Genomic DNA, 20,058 nt, shown 5'->3' with positions numbered 1-20,058 from the left:
AGTATGCATGGAATGATCCTACTTTCATTTTAAAAAGGACTCTATGTAGACAGGCCAATGACTAACAGCACTAACAGAACTTCCTATAATGATAGAAATTTCTATATCTGAACTCTGTAATATGATAACCAAGAGCCATATATGGTGATTAAGTCCTTGAAATGTGGCTAGTGCTACTGAAGAACTAAACTTTTAAATTTTTAATTTTCATTTAATGGCTATCATATTAGACATGATAGGTCTAAAAAGACATATAACAACATGTGAGAGTTGTATTTTCTCATTTTTCTTTAATGAACATTTATTACTTCTAATAATACTATTAAGACAAAGTCAAGAAATTATTAACCTTTTATAGGCTATATTTAAATAGCAGGAGATAAGACCATACCAGAGCCGGGCCAGAACGGACCCTACCCTGTTTCCTCCCCCAGTCCAAAGCCGCTATAATTCCAGAACTTTTACCTTTTGCAAAGTACAAGTAACCTTGGAAGTGATCATGTAATTTAAATTAACAAATAGTTTATACAAGGAAGTAAATACATATATCTATCTAGATAGCAGATATACAAAATGGAGTAACAAGGAAATTATGAGAGAGATATTACTTTAGGAGTGAGTTATAATAATAAAAATGGTTTAAGTTTTAGGAAATTATTTTAGAATTTTGTTTTTGATTTAATTTTTATTTTTGGTAAAGCTAGGTAAGGCTAACCTACAACGATAAATTTGCTAAATATTAGATGATCTAAAAAGCTAAACTAAGAATAAGAAAGAATTTATTTGATAGACTAAAGCATGAACTTTTTATGATTAAATAAATATACTCTTAAATCCCACTGAGAAGAGAGAATTTTCAGTTTCCAATCAAGCATACATTTCTATTATAACAACTCTATATCAACTCTACAGACTGCGGCAAACTAACAACTTTCTCCTTTCTGCACTGGTAAATTTTAGGAAATCTGAATCATTTGCCTCATGCATTGGAGAAACATATTAGTGAAATTATTTGGTTAAGTACTCTGAGCAACCTCACAGGAACACACTTTATTACGTGTATCATCTATCCACAGCACTTCTGGGTAAATTTACCAATGTTATCTTTTTCTCTCTTTTTTCTTCCTACCTCAACTCCTCTGTTCCTGATAGGTGCCAACTTATGGGTTTAATCTGCAAGTAACAATAACAAATGTTTGACTGCTCATTCTTTATTTTTAAAAAATCCATTATAACCAGAAGTCAATGCATGATTAGAATCAATATTCAAAAATCTATCCTAATGAAGAGCAATGATTTCACAAATGGCAGATAATGTAACACAAATTATATCTGCCTATCAGACATGTTTTATATTTGTGTATTTGTATATGAATATGGGACTGTTGGACATACCACAAATTCTCATTACTTTAAAATAAAAGAACCTCAAAATATCATCTAATCAAGAAGTAAAACATTACCCAGCTTCCTAATCCACATTAACACAGACTTATACAAAAAAAGTCAGATAAAACTGAGCCTCCATCTTGTGAATATGTTATTCCACACACATTTCTTGAATATACAATTAGATACTGGTGACAGATGAGAATACAAGAATGAATAAGAATATTGTCAGTTCCCTACTACAGAGAACTAACAATCTATCAGGCAAAAAGATCCAAGTAAGATCTAAGCAGATTTTACTTATAGGAGCATATAACAAGGCACTAACCAATTCAGAGCATGTTCAAGTTCACACCTTACCTGACTCAGTTTAAGAGACTGTTACCTTGTCCTACAGTTGCATGAGAAAGTACATATATTTTGATTTCAACCATTACAATGTAATTCATCATTATGCATGGATCAATTGCATATGCTAATTATTAAGCAGGAAGATATTTTATACTGTATTTAGAACCCTGGTTACTTGGGGACCACCTTCAAGATACATTTTTCTCTGCAATGGCAACCAGACCAGTCATTATTCTTAGTAATCATTTCTTTATTATTCATTTTTCTTATGATTTCAATTTCATGAATAATGTGTCATCAGTCAGGATAGTCGAGGTTATGCTGCTGTAACAAAGTGCTCCAGAATTTCATAGGTTTAGCAAAGTAAGTTCATTTCTTGCTCACACTACAAGTTGAGAAAGTAACAACAGGGAAGTTCCCTTACTAACAGACCCAGACACTGAGGAGGGCTTGGGTTAAAATGTGATACCCTAAATAACCAAGATAAGAATAAACAAAATGTGGTAATAAACTGTCCTCTGATTCATAACACTTCTGCTCAGAAGTTACATATTTTGCTCCCACTCACATTTTGTTAGGAAAAATAAAAGAAAATCAAATCTATTCAGTGAACAGAAGACTACTCTACTTCTAGATGCCAATGAGAACTGGAGGTTTGGACTATACAGAGCTATAAAGACTAGTCTTTGATACTTTAAAATGCTCATGTTTCCTGTGTCAATACTGTGGGAATAGGATGTGTCTTCTGCTCTCAGAGAGCAGAGAGAAAGCATAAACCAAAAAAAAAGTTCATTAGAAATTAATGAGTGTTCCTTTATGGAATGATTCAGGCAACAAGCTATTAAAAATAATCTACTTTCCTAAATGCTAAAAAATATACTTCCAAATAGGAGGGACAAACAAAGTTATCTCAGAAATAACCATGTATTTTAGGTAATTATTTTTTAATTAAACAAGGTCTACCTGACTTTTACTCTTAAATCTTAAAAATAAGCCTTATAATAATATAATCAGTTTTTCATTATGGAGTAGCTTATTCTTTCATTTTAATTAAAAAAATATATCCTAAACAAGTTGTTATAAAGCACTTCAAAGACCTTTAAACCAAAAACTGCCTTTCTTTATTTCTGCAATGTAATTAAAACTATAAACTTATTTTACTAGGAACTGTTTCTAACTAAAAATAATTGACTACTAGAAATCTTACCTTATTATTCCAATGCTAGTGAGACACCAAGTACATTTATATTTTAACTGATAAGTTGGATTCCACCAAAATTAAATACCTTCACTTGTGTAAAGACACCACTAAGAAAACAAAAGTCAAAGCAGACTGGGCGAAAGCATTCGCAAAGCCCACATCCAAAGACCCTATCCATAACACAAAAAAATTCTCACTACTCAACAATAGTAATACCAAAAAAAGGTGAAAAGATCTGAGACCACCCAAAGAATATACACAAATGACCAATAAATACATAAAAATACACTCAACACATTCAAACATCAGAGCTTCTTATCAAGTTCAATATACATTTATCATTTCACTCAGCAATTCCACTCTTGGGCATCTACTCAAGAGAGATAAAACAGTATGTTCACACCAGGACCTATGAACGAATGTTCAAAGAAGCCCCTTTATGAGTCAGAAACTGAAAACAACCCAATGTCTACCAGCTATACTACATCCCTATGATAAAACACCATATAAAAGGAATGAACTACCGATGTGCACCATAATATACATTGACAAACTTTTAGCTTACAGACCCAGAGAGAAAAAAATACTCAAATAATTAGAATCACACATAAAAGGGGTACATTACTACCAAGCTTATAGGAAAAAAAAGGTTTATAAAAGAATATTATGGAAAACATGGATAGGTACATGCAAAAAAATGAAGTTGGACCCTTTACCTCACATCATACTCAAATATTAACTCCATATGGATCAAAGACCTAAAAATAGAGGTAAAAACTATAAAACTATTAGAAAAAAACATAGGATTTAATCTTCATGACCTAGGATCAGGTCTTAAGTTTATGACACCAAGCACAAACAAACAAAAAAGGCAGATTTTTAATGTTAATTGTTACTCAAGTCATCAACACTAAAAATATTTTGTTTCAAAGGCTATAATCAGCCTTGGCCGGTTGGTTCAGTGGTAGTGTTGGCCCGGTGTATGGAAGTCTCAGGTTTGATTTCTCATCAGGGCACCCAGGAGAAGCAACTATCTGCTTCTCCACCCCTTCCCCTCCTTCTTCTTTCTCTTTCTTTCTCTCTCTCTTCCCCTCCTGCCAGCCATGGCTCATATGGTTCAAGCAAAGTTGGCCCGAGTGCTGAGAATGGCTCCATGGCCTCGCCTCCCGTGCTGAAATAGCCTGGTTGCCAAGCAACAGAGCAGCAGCTTCAGATGGGCCGAGCATCACCCTGTAGCAGGCTTGCCTGGTGGATCCCAGTTGGGGTGCATGCGGGAGTCTCTCTGCCTCCCGGCCTCCCTCCCTCTCACTTTATATATATCTAGACTGTATATATACCAAGTAACTTATCTGGTAAGAAATTTATATCTAGAATGTATTTTTAAAAAAATAACTCTTACAACTCAATAACAAAAAGAGAACCCCCCAAAAATAAAGAATACAAATAGACATTTCTCCAAAAAATGTATACAAATGTCCACAGAAAGTACATGAAAAGACGCTTGACAATATTACTACTCAGGAAAAATCAAAATAAAACCACAATGAGTTTCTGGCACAGAGTAAACATTTTACTCTGAGTAGACACAGTTAAAAATAAGGTAGACAGAGTTCCTGTGTTTCTTTCTTTCAGGCACAGAGTGAGAAAGAGTACACAGAGAGATGAAAAACAAGCAAAAAAATACGTAATTAAACAAATATATAATTTCAGGTAATACTTGCTCTGAAGTAAAATGAAACGTGGTTAGTAACAGAGACATGGTTAGAGAAACCAGACAAGCAGGGCAGGGTGAGAAACTATGATAGCACTGTCTACACAGACATTACACTAAGGTGCTTTACTTGCATTCTCTCATTTGATCCTCTTAACAGCTACATAAAGGCCAGTTATTATCCCCATTTTAATAACTAGAAAAGAATGAGTAATTTGCTCAAAGACCCAGGTCTCTTTGACTCCAACCAGTATGACATAAAGCCATTGAGTGAGGAAAATGAAGCTATTTTTGTAAAGTTCTAATTGTTAGAATTTAAGTAGCAGTTAGAATTTGGGGTTCCCAAGTAAGGATCCTTTTAGTCTCTGCTATATATAAGACAAATAAAACCAAGAATTATTTGAAAGTAGAGAAAAAGAAAGCAAGTGGCAGGAACTTAGTTTCTCTGAAATAATGTCACTTGCTCTATTCAGTCTTTCTTACTCCCCAAAAGTTCTTGATAAAGAACTCTTTATCAAGAACATTAGTTTAACCCTTTTCTTCCAGGAGTCTTTTAGAAGGTATTCCACTGTACTCATGCTTTCAAAGCTGTAAATGGAAAGTCTTCCATCTCCTTCTTCTTTTCCCCTTGTAGGCAACTTATTCTTTATACAGGGAAAAATTCATACATCTTTCTCAGTGTGTCTTCCTTTTTTTTTTATTTTTTACTTTTTTTTTTATAGAGACAGGGACAGAGAGAGAGGGAGAGACAGGGACAGACAGGAACAGAGAGAGATGAGAAGCATCAATCATCAATTCTTTGTTGCGACACCTTAGTTGTTCATTGATTGCTTCTTTTATGTGCCTTGACCGTGGGGCTAAAGCAGACAAAGTAACCCCTTGCTCGAGCCAGCAGACCTTGGGTCCAAGCTGGTGATCTTTGCTCAAAGGAGGTGAGCCCACAGTCAAGCTGGCGATCTCGGGGTCTCAAACCTGGGTCTTCCGCATCCCAGTCCAACACTCTACCACTGTGCCACTGCCTGGTCAGGCCCTCAGTGTGTCTTCTCATCAGTACAGCATGCAACTCCATAAGCCTTTCCGATCTCAGAACCTAGGTTTTTCTCTGCTTATCATTTGCTTAATTATTACTAATCTCTCCTATCAGTTATTTTTTTCCTTTTTCCCTTCTGGAACTCCTATCCATATGTAAGGTTTTAAAATAATGCTGACTTTTCGGGTTTACTTATCCTCTCTGATTTCCATATGTTAACATTTTGCTTTGTTTTGGGATATATTTCTCACATACGATCTTCCAGACTACTAGTATGGTCTTTCTCTAATTCATCTATTGAATTTTTTACTTCAGAAATTAGATGTTTTTTGGCCCCAGGAAGTTTCCTCGATACTACACTTTAATTTCCCTGAGGGATTTTTTTATTTTTATTTTTTCATTCAGGTATTTATCTGACCCTTTCAACAGTCCTGGATATGTATGCTGATTGTTCACTCAATCTTCCCCCGGTTTGCTGAAAAAGGTTGCTATATTTCCTAGGCTTTCTGGTTCAAGTCTAGATGGTGGGTTATTCCAAACATTGAAAATCCTCAAGGTGTTAGAAGACCAAGAACCTCCACTATCTTCAGAATTGTTGGCTGTGGAAGCCAGCAAGCTCTCCAGTCCCTGCTGAGGAATACGTAAGTCCCCAAAGGGAACATCCTCTGTCCTCTTCTCCCTCTAGAATTGCAGAGTATAAGGAGAGATGGGAGTGTGGTATACATGTAAATAGTGTGAAGGCAGTGGGAATTTTTATATAAAGATTCAAGAGATTTCTTTATTAGTTTAAAAATCTCACAATAGAACCTCCAGTTAGCTATCGTTTTAAGATCTGTGCATTATATTCACTTGGAAATATCAGAAACAGAAATTTCTGATACCTGCAGGAGGAGATCTCAGAAAACAAAAGCTGTAGAGCAAATAAAAGAAAGTATAAATACATTATCAGGAACATTATGGTGGGGCCATTATCAATACTTTAGAAAAAAAATGCTGCTATGAATGATTCCTAGTCTCTCTAAGAATCTGTATTCTAAATTCTGCATTACAGAAGGGTATGTCTGATTCAACAAACCAAAGCTGTCCTGACTGCCAAAGGGTAGAATGAAGGAAGGTCTGAGTCCGCGGGCTTCTGTATTCCTTCCCTAAATCTCCAAAATCAGAAAAGGGGTTGGATATTAATTCAGCCAAATTTATTCAATAGTAAGGGAAATAACAAAAAAAATGACAAACATTCATTATGACTCCCAGCTTTTATATCAGGTGATTTTGTGAAAGATGTATCTATTATTTGCTTTTAAAATGAAATTTCAAAGCACTAACACTTGGATAGTCACAAAAAAATCATATGACATATATTCAGAAAAGATATTGTATCTGGCAGTAGGGAGAAATAAATACAATCTAAATGCAGAAAATGCTGATTTCTAGAGTAAATTAGAGTTGTTAAATACAATATATAATTATTCATTAACATTGTTATAGTGAACTCTAGAATTTAAAAGTATTAAAATAAACATCTCTGGCTGTTCTTTGTTCTTTTCAATGGTAGCTAAATAGCATCTATGAAAGTAACATGGGTTCTTAGACTTTTAAATTTTTATTTTAAAAACTATAAGTCAATAAAGGGCAAACAGGAGAAATCAGGAAGTCTATATCTCATAGTAGTAATAATTCAGGTTGAAATTTTAGCAAGAGTAGTAATTACAGCAATCAATATTTATTCCATGTTCATCATACCAGATACTCTAAGTACTTTTCACATGTATTATCGTGCTGATCCTCCCAAGGCCCCTGCGTAGTATGGGTAGTATTCCCACTTCACATATAATGAAGTATGGAGGTTAAGGAAGTAGCCTGCTCGCACATACTGCTGGCAATTGCAGGCCAGGGAGGGATCAGTCCAGAGCGTTTGCTTGGCAGCAATCTGTCCTGCCAGTGGTAGTGGGGCTTAGCTCTACCATTATAAATATCAAATGCATTCACTATTCTATATACAGATTGATTAATCCAAATATTATCAAGCCAGCATTTCCCCATGTAGGCAAAAATCCCTTTAAAATTAAGTTTACATACTAATCTCTCAAAACCATCATTCAATTAAAAGAGAAAAGAAAACAAGGCTTCCAATTATTTTACCCAGTTGTCCCAAAGTGGAAATACGGCTAATAGAAACATTTTAGAGTTCATTAACTACACTCAACTTGAGAAAGTCGGAGACAGAAGATACCAGAGGTTTCAGTGCACCTGAGCACAAACTTACAGGTTCCACAAGGCTAATTAGGTGAACAGAAGGGTCTACAAGCAATCCTGTTTCCCGTGACAACTGGGTTACATACTTTAACCGCAGCCGTATCCTCAATTATATTTTGATTATAGTTTAAAAGGAGCCCTCTGCATCCCTCCACTGTCACACGGCATAAGAATTGACACAGAAGGAAGCAGTATGTGCCAAACAAAGCCCACTGAGGACCGCAGGACTGGGGCCTGTGGGAATCTAGTTTTTAAAAACTCCAGTCCTACATCTAGTCCTTTATTTCAACAGGATTTGGATAAAAGGAACATTTTTTAATGTACTTTTGAGGGGGGATTAGGAGGAGGAAAAGGAGAAAAATATTAATTTTAATTAAATATTAAAAGCACTGACAGAATTACAAATCCAGAGAGGTACATTGGAAAAAAGAACATTGAAAAATAAAAAGGAGCCTGACTGGGCAGTGGCGCAGTGGATAGAGCGTCGGACTGGGATGCGGAAGACCCAGGTTCAAGACCCCGAGGTCACTGGCTTGAATACGGGCTCATCTGTTTTGAGCAAAAGCTCACCAGTTTGAGCCCAAGGTCGCTGGCTTGAGCAAGGGGTTACTCAGTCTGCTGGAGGCCTGCGGTCAAGGCACATATGAGAAAGCAATCAATGAACAATTAAGGTGTTGCAATGCACAACAAAAAACTAATGATTGATGCTTCTCATCTCTACGTTCCTGTCTGTCTGTCCCTGTCTATCCTTCTCTCTGACTCTCTCTCTGTCTTGGTATTAAAAAAAAAATAGAAAGGAGAATACTGAAAGCAAGTGAAAACTATATAGAATTCTATGACTAACAACAGAAAACTCAATATATAAGACAAGGGAAAGCAAGAAGAGAGGAAGGTAAGGAAGCTGAAAGTCTAGAAGATGAGATAAGAAGACAAATCAGTTCCATAACAGTTATTAAACAGTAACTTAGCATAGTAAACTTCAAGCTTTTCAGGGTAGTTTTATGTAAGGACTTAGTCTAAGATATGGCTGTTTTATTGAAGACCTCAGAGGCAATGGGAGAACCAACTGGAAACTAAAAAAGTCAGAGATCAAAAAGGACAGGGTATCCTAAGGGTCATGTCAATGGATGTTGAAGTGACAAAGGGCCTGACCAGGTGGTGGCACAGTGGATAGAGCGCCGGACTGGGATGCGGAGGACCCAGGTTCGAGACCCCGAGGTCACCAGCTTGAGCGCGGGCTCACTGGTTTGAGCACAGCTCACCAGCTTGGACCCAAGGTCGCTGGCTTGAGCAAGGGGTCACTTGGTCAGCTGAAGGCCCGCAGTCAAGGCACATATGAGAAAGCAATCAATGAACAACTAAGGTGTCGCAAGGAAAAACTGATGATTGATGCTTCTCATCTCTCTCCATTCCTGTCTGTCTGTCCCTATTTATCCCTTTCTCTGACTCTCACTCTGTCCCTGTAAAAAATAATAATAATAATAATAATAATAAATTTTAAAAAATTAAAAAAAAAGAAGTGATAAAGGAATGACAGAATGCGATGAAGAAATTATATGTCAAGCATTGCAATAATCTGAATAAACTGAAAATTACATTAGAAGCTGCAAGAGTGGCTATTAAGGGGGAGAAAATTCTAATGGCATCATCACTATATCTTTAAAAATGACACTTATATTTGAGTTTTATTATAAAGATAACTAATTAAACTGAACTGGATGTCATCATCCAGGAAGATAACAATTACATAAACCAAGTTGCCACGGGCTAAACAAACCTCCCCAGCTTGAGTAGGAAGAAATAGATAATACACACAAGAGAAACTATGCTTGTCCAGAAGCTTGTTTTAGATTTTAAAATGAAAAATATTATACAATAAAGCAAAATCTAAAGTGTATATAGATTCAGATATACACAAAAGAGAAAGAAATATTGATTAAATTATCTCAATATTTAAAACGGTTGCAAAGTTCAATTTTGTTTGAAATTGTTTTTTCTCTATACTATGGTACATGTTGAAAATAATAGGCTTTGAACTACTACTATATTTGAACTACTCACTCAAAGCTTTCCAGTCCTATGAAAATAACTGGTGTTCAATTTTAGTGACATAAAGGCCTTGCCTTAGTACTATGTAGATAAATTTCCTTGAATCAAACTAAAGCACCCAAATATGTCATCCAATTCAGTAAGAATTGGTACTTTATAATGGCTCTCACTGATGTCAGGAGAGAAAATTTGCAGTCTTTTAAAGAGACTGTAAATTCACTAAATTTGAAAAAGTAATCCATCCAAATTTCGTTCCACACCAGTGAGCATGACTTGCATTTGGAGAGTTAATGTTGTGAATCTTATTCTTAACCAACTTTAGATTACCATCTCTTTATTTCCCTTTTAATGGAAAATAACTGCTTCTAAGAATAAGAAGTAATAATGCCCTCTTTACTTATTCTAAGAAAACATTATTTGCACCACAATAAAAAACAAGAGAGAATAGTAAACTTGATTTCAAATTTTACAACTGTAAGATTGAGCTTACAATTTAGATATCATCAAATAATACTTACCAATACATACATCAATCTTCCCTTTAATAGCAGCTTCATGCAGAGGGGTATAGTTCCAATTATCCCTGGCATTCGGATCGGCCCCTTGGCACAGTAACAGACTCACAACCTCAGCATGGCCGAAAGAACAGGCATTATGGAGTGGGATGAGACCTCCGTCATCACGAGCATGGACGTTAGCACCCATCTGTAGCAAATGTTCTACGACATCCTTCCTTCCAAAACCTAAAAATAAAGAGATAATATCTCAATTTTGTAAAAAGAATCATTAGAATTCCTTTAACAGTATCAACAAAAAAGAAATGAAGTACTATATTCTATAGCAGAAGGATTTAAAAAAATGGTAAACAGTCAAATGGATTCTCTTATCTTACAAAACTCAGAATTAAGAAAGCTCTTCCTTTAGTCTTTGGGCAGTTTATCAACAAAACATTTCTTCAATACCTATGTGTGTGGGGCTACTATGCTAGACAAGACTCCTATCCACGGCATTCACTCTTCCCTCATGCTTTACAAGACAAAATCAAAAGTATAAAATCCACCTCTATAGTTTAAGAGATAAAGGGTACTTAAATACTGCTGACAACCAAATCAATCACAATACTCAAAATTACACTAGAGAAACTGGAGAAAAATGTACAGATGCCAGAAATATGTGATGATAGTTTGTTTACAAGTTATTTTAAAAGGAAAAACTAAGAATAATGCCAAAATATCGACTCTTGGGACTAGTGGCCAAACAAAATGGAGTGGATGGCTAAGTGAAACAATTCAAGCTTACATTTACTGAGCTTGAGGAAACAATATGACAAACAAATGGGAACACAGGAATTTGAAAATATCGAATGAGAACACTGTTAAGAAGTATCACAATTTTTAGACAGAACAAAGGAGAAGGAAAGAGCCAGAAAGGACCTAAGGCAGTATAAGGACTAGGTAAATACTTACGTGAAAAATACCTTCAAAGTACATTATGGAAGTCAAAGGGCAACAATATTATGAAATGTCCAGCATGATGAGGATTTTAGTGAGATCAATGGATAAGGGAAAAAACAGCCAGTGACAATTTTAAAGTATGTTAATTGTATTACAGCAATGAAATTACAAGATTCATTGAAATGAGTTTAAAAACAAAAACAAAAAAACCCTGCTGACTAGGCAGTGGCACAGTGGGTAGAGCATGGGACAGGGACACAGAGGACCCAGGTTTGAAACCCCGAGGTCACCAGCTTGAGCGCAGGGTCACCAGCTTGAGCGCAGAGTCACCAGCTTGAACACAGGGTTGCTAGGTTGAGTGTGGGATCGTAGACATGATCCCATGGTGGCTGGCTTGAGCCTAAAGGTCACCGGCTTGAAGCCCAGGGTCACTGGCTTGAGCAAGTTCATCACTGGGTCTGCTGTAGCCCCTGGGTCATAGCGCATATGAGAAAGCAATCAATGAACTAGGTGCTGCAACGAAGAATTGATGCTTCTCATCCCTCTCCCTTCCTGTCTGTCTATCCCTATTTGTCCCTCTCTCTGTCTCACTCTGTCTCTGTCACAAAAAAAAAAGACAACAAAAACCCCTGCAAATATTAGCATTTAATCTTTACTAGCTAAAGATAAATGGCCTTCTCTTGATAACAATACAAATACTGGTAAGCAGCTAACATTGACTAAGCTCTTATTGCGTCCTGCAGGGTATCAAAAGCTGAGCATGCCTTAGCTCCTTGTGGAAACGCCCTGTGAGATAAAACATTATTCTCACTTTATCACCGAGGAATTCTTTCCTTCAGTCCGAATGTCAAGAACTGTATTTCCAAATACACACCTCCAATCTGTCTACTACCCAAGGCAACCAGCTCTGTTTCACTTCACACAGTCTTATAACCTCCTAACTGGTCTCCTTCCACTGTCGCATCTGCTGTCCTACAGTTCATCCTTACAGAGTAAGCAGAGTGACCTTTTCAAGTCATAGATCAGGTCACCTCCTTGCTTGAAATCCTGCAATGGGTTCCCATAACACATTTAATAAAATATTAAAACAAACTCCTTATGACCTACCAGGCTTTATGTGAGCTGGCCCTTCTTACTGCCCAAGCCTCTTCACTTTCTGTCCCTTGAATATGACAAACTCATAATCAGCCTAGGGGACGTTGTCCTTGCTGTGTGCTCTGCCTGAAGACCTGGGACCCAGATGCTCACAGGCCTAGGTCCGTCTGTCATTCAACTCTAAGCTCAAGGATTATAAACAACTCAGAGACTCTGGCTGATAAGCCAATTAAAAGTCACTCACACTTGCATACACTCTTCCATCGTGATTTTCAGTGTCACTCAGTTTTACTGTCTTTCTGCATTGAATCGCGACCTCAAAGTGCCATGTTCATTTATGAGCTTATCTGCCTTTTCTGTCTCTCTCCACTCAAGATGCTCCATGAAAGGCATACCCTGATTGTCTGATGAGCTGTCTGTATCTCCAGCACCCAGAATAGTGAATGATCCACGCTCACTAAAGTATCCGTTGACCACATGAATACACATAATGGTTACTTACTTCATGGTAAGTAACCAAAATAGTAATTTTAATTTTATTTACTTATAATAGTAAGCTTTTAATTTTATATTTTTAATTTACCAAAAAAAAAACTTAAAGGTTTTTCCAACTATGACAATATCAGAAATATTTGCAAACATATAAACAAAACACCAAGTTTTCATAAAGGAATATCACCTATAATGTCACCATCCACAGATAACTATCATGAACATTTTAATGATTAAACTTCCAGATTTCCTTCTTTGTTTAAACTGTCTTCTTATCAAGTCTATCAATTTTCACTTTTCAACAGAAATGCTTGGAAACACTCATTTCCCCATCCTGTGTACATTAATATATATTATAAGCTTTAAAGCAGAGAGGCAAAAAATAAAAATGTTTTTAAAATTTTTGGTTCAGCTATTTGCATTTTTCTTTTGAAAATAAAATAATACAGTTGAAGTCTCTCTTAATCCTAATCATCAACTTTCTTCTCCAGACATGCCATTACATAAGTCAATATTTGTTACACTCCTGCATGTTTCTATACTTCTCATGTTTTTAAACAACATAGGTTTATATATTTATAGGTATTGCTTAATGATATTTACATATTTTCATGTAGTTCATGTTAATAATTGTGTACATTATATATTTCACATTTCATGTTATTGAAAATATATATTCATATCAATATCATTTGGTTTAACCTATATTAATGAAATATTAATAATTATGGCAAATATCCCCTCTCCTTGTCGGCAAAAACCCCTCAATTTTGCACTGGAATTGGACAGAAAGTAGTATGGTAAGAGTAAGTAATATTTTCCCCAGTTCAGGGAATGATTCCTGATTACTCTAAGCCAGAGGGGTGATTCGTTCCCATCTGTCATTAACTGGCAATGAGACAGAAGGAAACGTCTAAAAGCTTATGGAGAGATTTTTCTCTCCACTAAGAGAAGGTGTATGGGGAAGAAGACCCCTTTCTCTTCTCTCTTTTCCTCTCTCCCTTTAGAAAATTCTTTTATGAAGTTACGACACTGGAGCTGCTGATATCATGATGCCATGATGGGAAGGTAAAGAGAATTATGAAGATGCTGGCATAGAATCCCACTGTGCTCACAGAATGCTGAACCAACTCTTGAACTTCCTACCGCTGGCTTTGTCAAGCAGGAAATAAATGTCCTCAAGCTTTAAGTTTCTGTTAGCTGAGTTCTGGAATATTTATAGATGAACCCATACAAACTGATATAATCATCTGTTCATGTTTACTGACCATTCAAGTTTCACATGTTAACTACTGGTTTAATGTCTTGACCCAATTTTCTGTTTCTGTTTTTCTCATTGTTTTGTAGGAGTTCTTTATATATTCTGATACCTCTTGTGCTGGGTATATGCATTATAAATATATATTCTCTCCATTTATGGCTTGTTTTTAAACTCTGTTTACAATGTGTTTGATTTTATACAATTTTAAACTCTAACAGAGTAAAATTTATCAATTGTTCCCTTCAAGATTTGTACTTCCTACAAGACCTTTAAGACATACTTCCTATTGCTACATTTCCTTCTAGGTTATTTGTATAATTTTTCTTTTCTCGTTTAGATCTTTAATCTACTTTTATGCATGTTGTGAGTTAGGGACCTAATTTAGTGTTTTCCATATTTTTTCTCTTTGGTCAACTGGTCTGTTTAATAGTTTAAAAGCCTAGATATTGAGTAGGTCAATGTCAATCCACTTTGTTACTCTTAAAAAATTATCTTGGCTATTATTGCTTTTTGATGTTCAACATAAATGTCTTCCAGTTCCAGGAAGAAACCTATTAGAAATTGTTTTTTAAAACTCACTAATTAGAATTAAACCTGGAAAGCTGACACATTTATAATACTGAGTCTTCTAATCCATGTATATGATAAACCTCCCCATCAATTCTAGTTTTTTAAGTTCTTCTATTTTGTGTTTTTCTCCATTAACATCTTGCACATATTTATCAAGTATTATTGGAGAGTTTAATGGCTTTGATGCTCTGGGGATGGAGAGAGCAGTGGTACATTAGGTGAGATCAGTAAAATCAGATCAAATGAAGCTTCTGTGTCCTAAGTAAGGAGTTTGGATTTGAGAAGGGTTTTGTCTGCTGGCTGATATGATCTGGCTAGAGTACAGCAGTGAACTCTTAAAAATGGAAAGGACTAGATCATATAGAGCCTTTATATCATTTAGGAACACATTAGGGAATACTTAAAATAGTGAAGGTTTAGAGAAAATGTGGAGATTCACATGTCTCACACAGCTCGTCTTTTCAAAGCAATTCGACTGGCACAGTAGTTTAACAATGGTATTAAGAGCTCTTTTTAAATCTTTCCATCTTGGCCTCCTTAGCATGGATAAGCTTTTTTTCCACTTGCTTGTCACTTCCTGTTCACAAAAGAGTGCTCCACCTCCTCCAAGCCTTATTTCTTCGGGTCCATACAAGAAGGCAGCCAGGGCAAAGGGACAAAAAGGCTTTCTCTGGGCCTGCTTATTATTAGAGAAGCCTCTCCAGATCCTTTCACCTGTATCTCATTACCCAAAACTGCGCCAGATGTCCAGCCAGCCAAAGAGTCTGGAAAATCAAGACTTTTATAGCTGGGCACACTGCTGCCTGCACAAAATCTAAGCTCTCTTAGTAAAAATTAAAGGAGAAAATAAAGTTTGGGTGGAAAAACCACAGTATTTGCCACATAAGTCATGAGTTAGAAGTTTGGATTTTATTATAAATACACAGGAAGTCATTTCTTGATTCTATTTGTCTTAAAAGGCTTATCAGTGGCTTTGTAAAAATAAAAAAGATTGGAGGAGGTCAACCGCGAAATCAGAGAGGCAGGGTTAAGAAAAACTTGGCCATAGTCTAAGCACAAATTGATGGTGGCTTAGAATAAGATAGTGGAAGTATAGATGGGTCAAAAAAGAGAACACTGGGATAGGTTTTAAGGCTAGAATGGCTCCCACGTTTTTGGTTTAAGCCACTGAACTTACGGAGGTACCACTTAGGGAAGGGTCAGGGCAAGCAGATAGCAATAAAAAGTTCACCCTGATGAAATAAATGTTCTTTTCTAACTACTAAACTTAGTAATAGAAATCTACTTTGTAAATTTCAGCATCTTCTTCTCCTGAACAGTGTGTGAGAAAGAATTACATTACTTTACATATTTAAGAAATTTTAAAATCTAGTATGTGGAAAAGCATTGTTGCTGGCACTTTGAGAAAAACCTAAATTTATAACACATTACCTAACTCCAATATACTTAACAATCTTCCTTATTATAATGTTAACATTTAATTAAGGCCATTCAAAAATGTTTCAATAGCAAAAGTAAAGTCATTGGTATCTATTCACCAGGTCTGAGTTGAGAGACTGAAAATTGTTTCACTTTTGTTCAGAATTTTACTACCTAAAATGAAAGCTGCAAAGGAACAACCTTGACTAATATTAAATCTTGTAACTAACAACTATGCCTTCTAAAATTTAATAAAAGAAGAAAAATCTAAAGTGTTTGCAGTATTTTAAAGTGCTGTTTTTATTTATGGTAGCAAAGTCACAGCTTAAAGACATTTTTCACTCTAATTGGACTGTCAGCAAAGCCACAACCACTGTACATCATCTGAACTACTAAATCCATTGACCTATACCTATACACCCAATGAGAAAATTTAACATTATCTCCTATATTTATTTATTTTGAATTTTCCCCCTGAAGTATAAAAAGATTATACCCAAAAGATACTCACAGTGGCAGTAAAATAAGTTTGGGATTATCTGGAAAACAACTCACGAAGTCTAATACATAATATCTATTTTCCAGATGTAAAGGAAATCATGGAAGGTAAGTTGGGAAAGATAAAAAACAGAACTTGGTGACAGATATGAGTTGTCCATTATCCTAAAAACATTAGGAAAAACTAGAATCTAAAATATTAGAATGACCTACTTACTTTCTTAAGCATTACCAATCCACTTCCATTCAAATTATAAAACAAAAATTCTTAACAATGACAGTAAAATTACTTACAATGAAATAAAATTCAGCTATGACACATTTATGTAATAGCTATAAAATTTTAAAAGTAATTTTTCATTTCTAACTAACAGTCATCATTCACCAAGTCAACACTGGTAGTTTCAGACATCTCTGAGCATCTTGAAAGGTCCATTAAACACAATATACAATTTTACTAAATTAAAAATCATAATCATACTTTCATCTTGGCTGATGCACAGGAGGCAGCCTCAAAATTACATAGGGTACCTAGCAGAGCAGACCCATCTTAACAGGATATTCTAATTCTACTTCCTTTCTTGTACAGGCCTACCTTCTACCATCGTCTATGAAGTTTTTAGCTTTACTGCATTTTATGATGAAAATTACAGGCCACTGTTTCTTTAATCTGGAGGTTGGGGAAAATCTCGTGACATATTCTTCAAAAGGGGCTTTCCATATACTGGGTTAAATGTGTGCAACCCAACATACACAGAACCAGAGAAAACCAGTTATAGATTCCTGCTTACTTTAAAATAAATGCTCAATAACAAAGAAAAATATATTTTCTATTTAATATTCAAAGTCGTTATTGCTTCCTCTTCTAATTTCAATTCTAACTACATCAGCCTTTAAATAAAGAGCTATTTTATACTTCATTAGATCAGGAGTCACTGCTAAGCAACAGGGAGTATATTCCCTGTTGTTTCTAAAATAACAGTTTAGAAAAGCTACATAATGACTTCTATAAAGTCAATGAAGTTGCATGTTTTTCATTCGTCAAAGGCAGACTCTGACAGATTAATTTTTCCATTTTACAGCATCTGATTTAGAAAGGAAAACATTTATGCTTAAAGAAAAGTACTTAATAAGCAAGTAGAGTGAAGAATATGTGCCTTCCTCAAACCCAGAGAAATCATCGCAAAAGCAAAAACAAAGAAAGGGTAAGAGAGGAATCCCAGATTCCATCTAAAAACAAAACCACCCAACACTAAGAAATCATCCTCCCTGGGAAAGAAGAAAAAAAGGCTAGATGTCACTGTGAGAAGTATCAGCTCAAGTATCATAGACAGAGGACAGGGCAGAGGAAAGTATTCTAACTCTGTCCTTTTCACTCCTTAACGTTGTCACAGTGTCCCCAATGTGCTATTGTGGAGTATAAAAGCAGTTTTTCCAGTGCAGCTCTAGCCGAAAGAAGAGAGGTAACACCTAGGCAAATAAAACTTGCCTGGGGTGGGAAGCAAAATACAGGTAGACTCTGGATTAGGCACTCACAAGGAGGGTGACAGTACTTAAAAAAGGATCAGAGAAACCCTAGACAACCAGGGTGTGTTGGGCAAAAGTCACCATCCAGAGCCTTGCTGTTCTGAGGTATGTCTCCGCCTGCCTCCAACCTGGAGGACCCAGAGCTAGAAAACAGGCTTTCCCCACTCCTGAAACCGATGCCCGTCAACACCCATCCTCCCGGGCAAATGCAATACTGGCCCAAACAGCTGTTAGTTCTGAGGGAATATAAACTCGGACTCGAAAATAATGAGATGTCTAAGGAGTGCAAGCACCATGCAGAACAACAAAATGAAGGCAGAATTAATCGACCAAAAAAGCCATTTAAAATTGGCAAATTAAATGTTGCTTGAGAAAAAAAAAAAGGAGAATATTGAAAACATGATATGAGAACAAAAATCTAGCAAATAAAACCAACTGGAAATATTGTCATGAAAAATAAAATAAATAAATAATACAATAAATTGATTAAATGGAAATGGAAACAAATAATAAATCCCTGAGAAAATCAAGTTGAAGAGCTCTCCCAAAAAGTATCTGAAAGAAATAAACAGGATAAAATGAGAAGAGATAAGAGAGACAGACGAGGAAGAGAGGAACACACAGAAAGAATGACGGGACTTCTCATAATTAAGGAAAAATGTAAATTTTTATATTAATAAGAGTTCATGAAGTACCAAACAGATACATTATAGTAAACTCTAACAATATTGAAGGCTATGAAATTTCTAAATGATTCAGAAACAAAACAGCTTATCTAACAGTAACAGGAATCACATGTTCAGACTAGAGTCAACCTTCTCAATTCAGTGTTTGGATGGTTAATTTCATATCCATCTAACTTTTTATTTACATGTAATAGTAAAATTAAAATAATCTCAGATATGTGAAATCTCAAAAGCTAAACACAAAAATGATCCCGGTTGAAAGTACTCTCCTAAGAACACTTCAGCATGATAAAAAAGGAATTCAGCAATGTGTGTGTTTCCAGATCAGGAATTCAGTAAACTGCTGTTTCAAGGAACACTGAACAATAAATATTCTAACAAATAATTATACAATGTACAAGCTACAAAGAATACACTGCATGCAAACTTAACTGAGCCTGGGATAGAAAAGCTTCATTGATAAAGTGGTATTTTGAGCTAAGATCTAAAGAATAAGCAATTAAGACAAAATAGGGATAAATACTTCAAGGAGGATAAGCTACAGTATATCCAAGTATCAGGAGGTGAGAAACATATTAATATACTCAAGTATCTAAAAGAACCTCTGAATGGTTCAGTAAGATGGTAATAAAGATGCTGAAAGAGGCAACAACATAGAGTCACTGGTACCATAAGATTCTTGATCTGGGCCCTACCTGCCCTGGTGTATCGCTTTGTAAATTCACCTCATTAACAATTTGTGCACACTTCTGTATGTATATTTCAAAACAGAAAGTATGATAATGGCTGGTGTTGTCATGGCTGTGGTAGAACTACAAATTAGTAGAACCTTTCAGTAAAGCAAGTTTACTAACATAACTACATGCAAAAACTCTCCAGGAATATAACTATAGCACTGTCTTAAAAAATTTCAGCAATTTTAATTTATTTCACAGGCTCAAAGCACAGAGTTCCTATAACTCTCCAACTTCATACCAAGCCAGTTTTTCCTCTGAGATAATAACTACCTTATAAGCTTATAAGTAGTGAGTAATAATTGTCAAAATACTTTCTAAATCATAAAAAGTTGTAC

The 20,058-nt window shown here is 35.6% G+C and overlaps 1 protein-coding gene across 1 annotated transcript in view; it reads right to left on the bottom strand.

The window, feature by feature from the left end:
- Nucleotides 1–20,058, bottom strand: part of TNKS (tankyrase) — a 214,663-nt gene that overhangs the window by 171,218 nt on the left and 23,387 nt on the right. The window contains exon 2 of the mRNA XM_066237626.1: nt 10,503–10,727. Within this exon, the coding sequence (XP_066093723.1) occupies nt 10,503–10,727 (225 nt within the window). The remainder of the gene's footprint in view (nt 1–10,502; nt 10,728–20,058) is intronic.

This window comes from Saccopteryx bilineata, chromosome 6, assembly GCF_036850765.1.
Source record: "Saccopteryx bilineata isolate mSacBil1 chromosome 6, mSacBil1_pri_phased_curated, whole genome shotgun sequence".
In the NCBI taxonomy this organism is placed as follows: domain Eukaryota; kingdom Metazoa; phylum Chordata; class Mammalia; order Chiroptera; family Emballonuridae; genus Saccopteryx; species Saccopteryx bilineata.
Note: the sequence above shows the minus strand (reverse complement) of the source record. Positions and strands in the feature narration are given on the sequence as shown.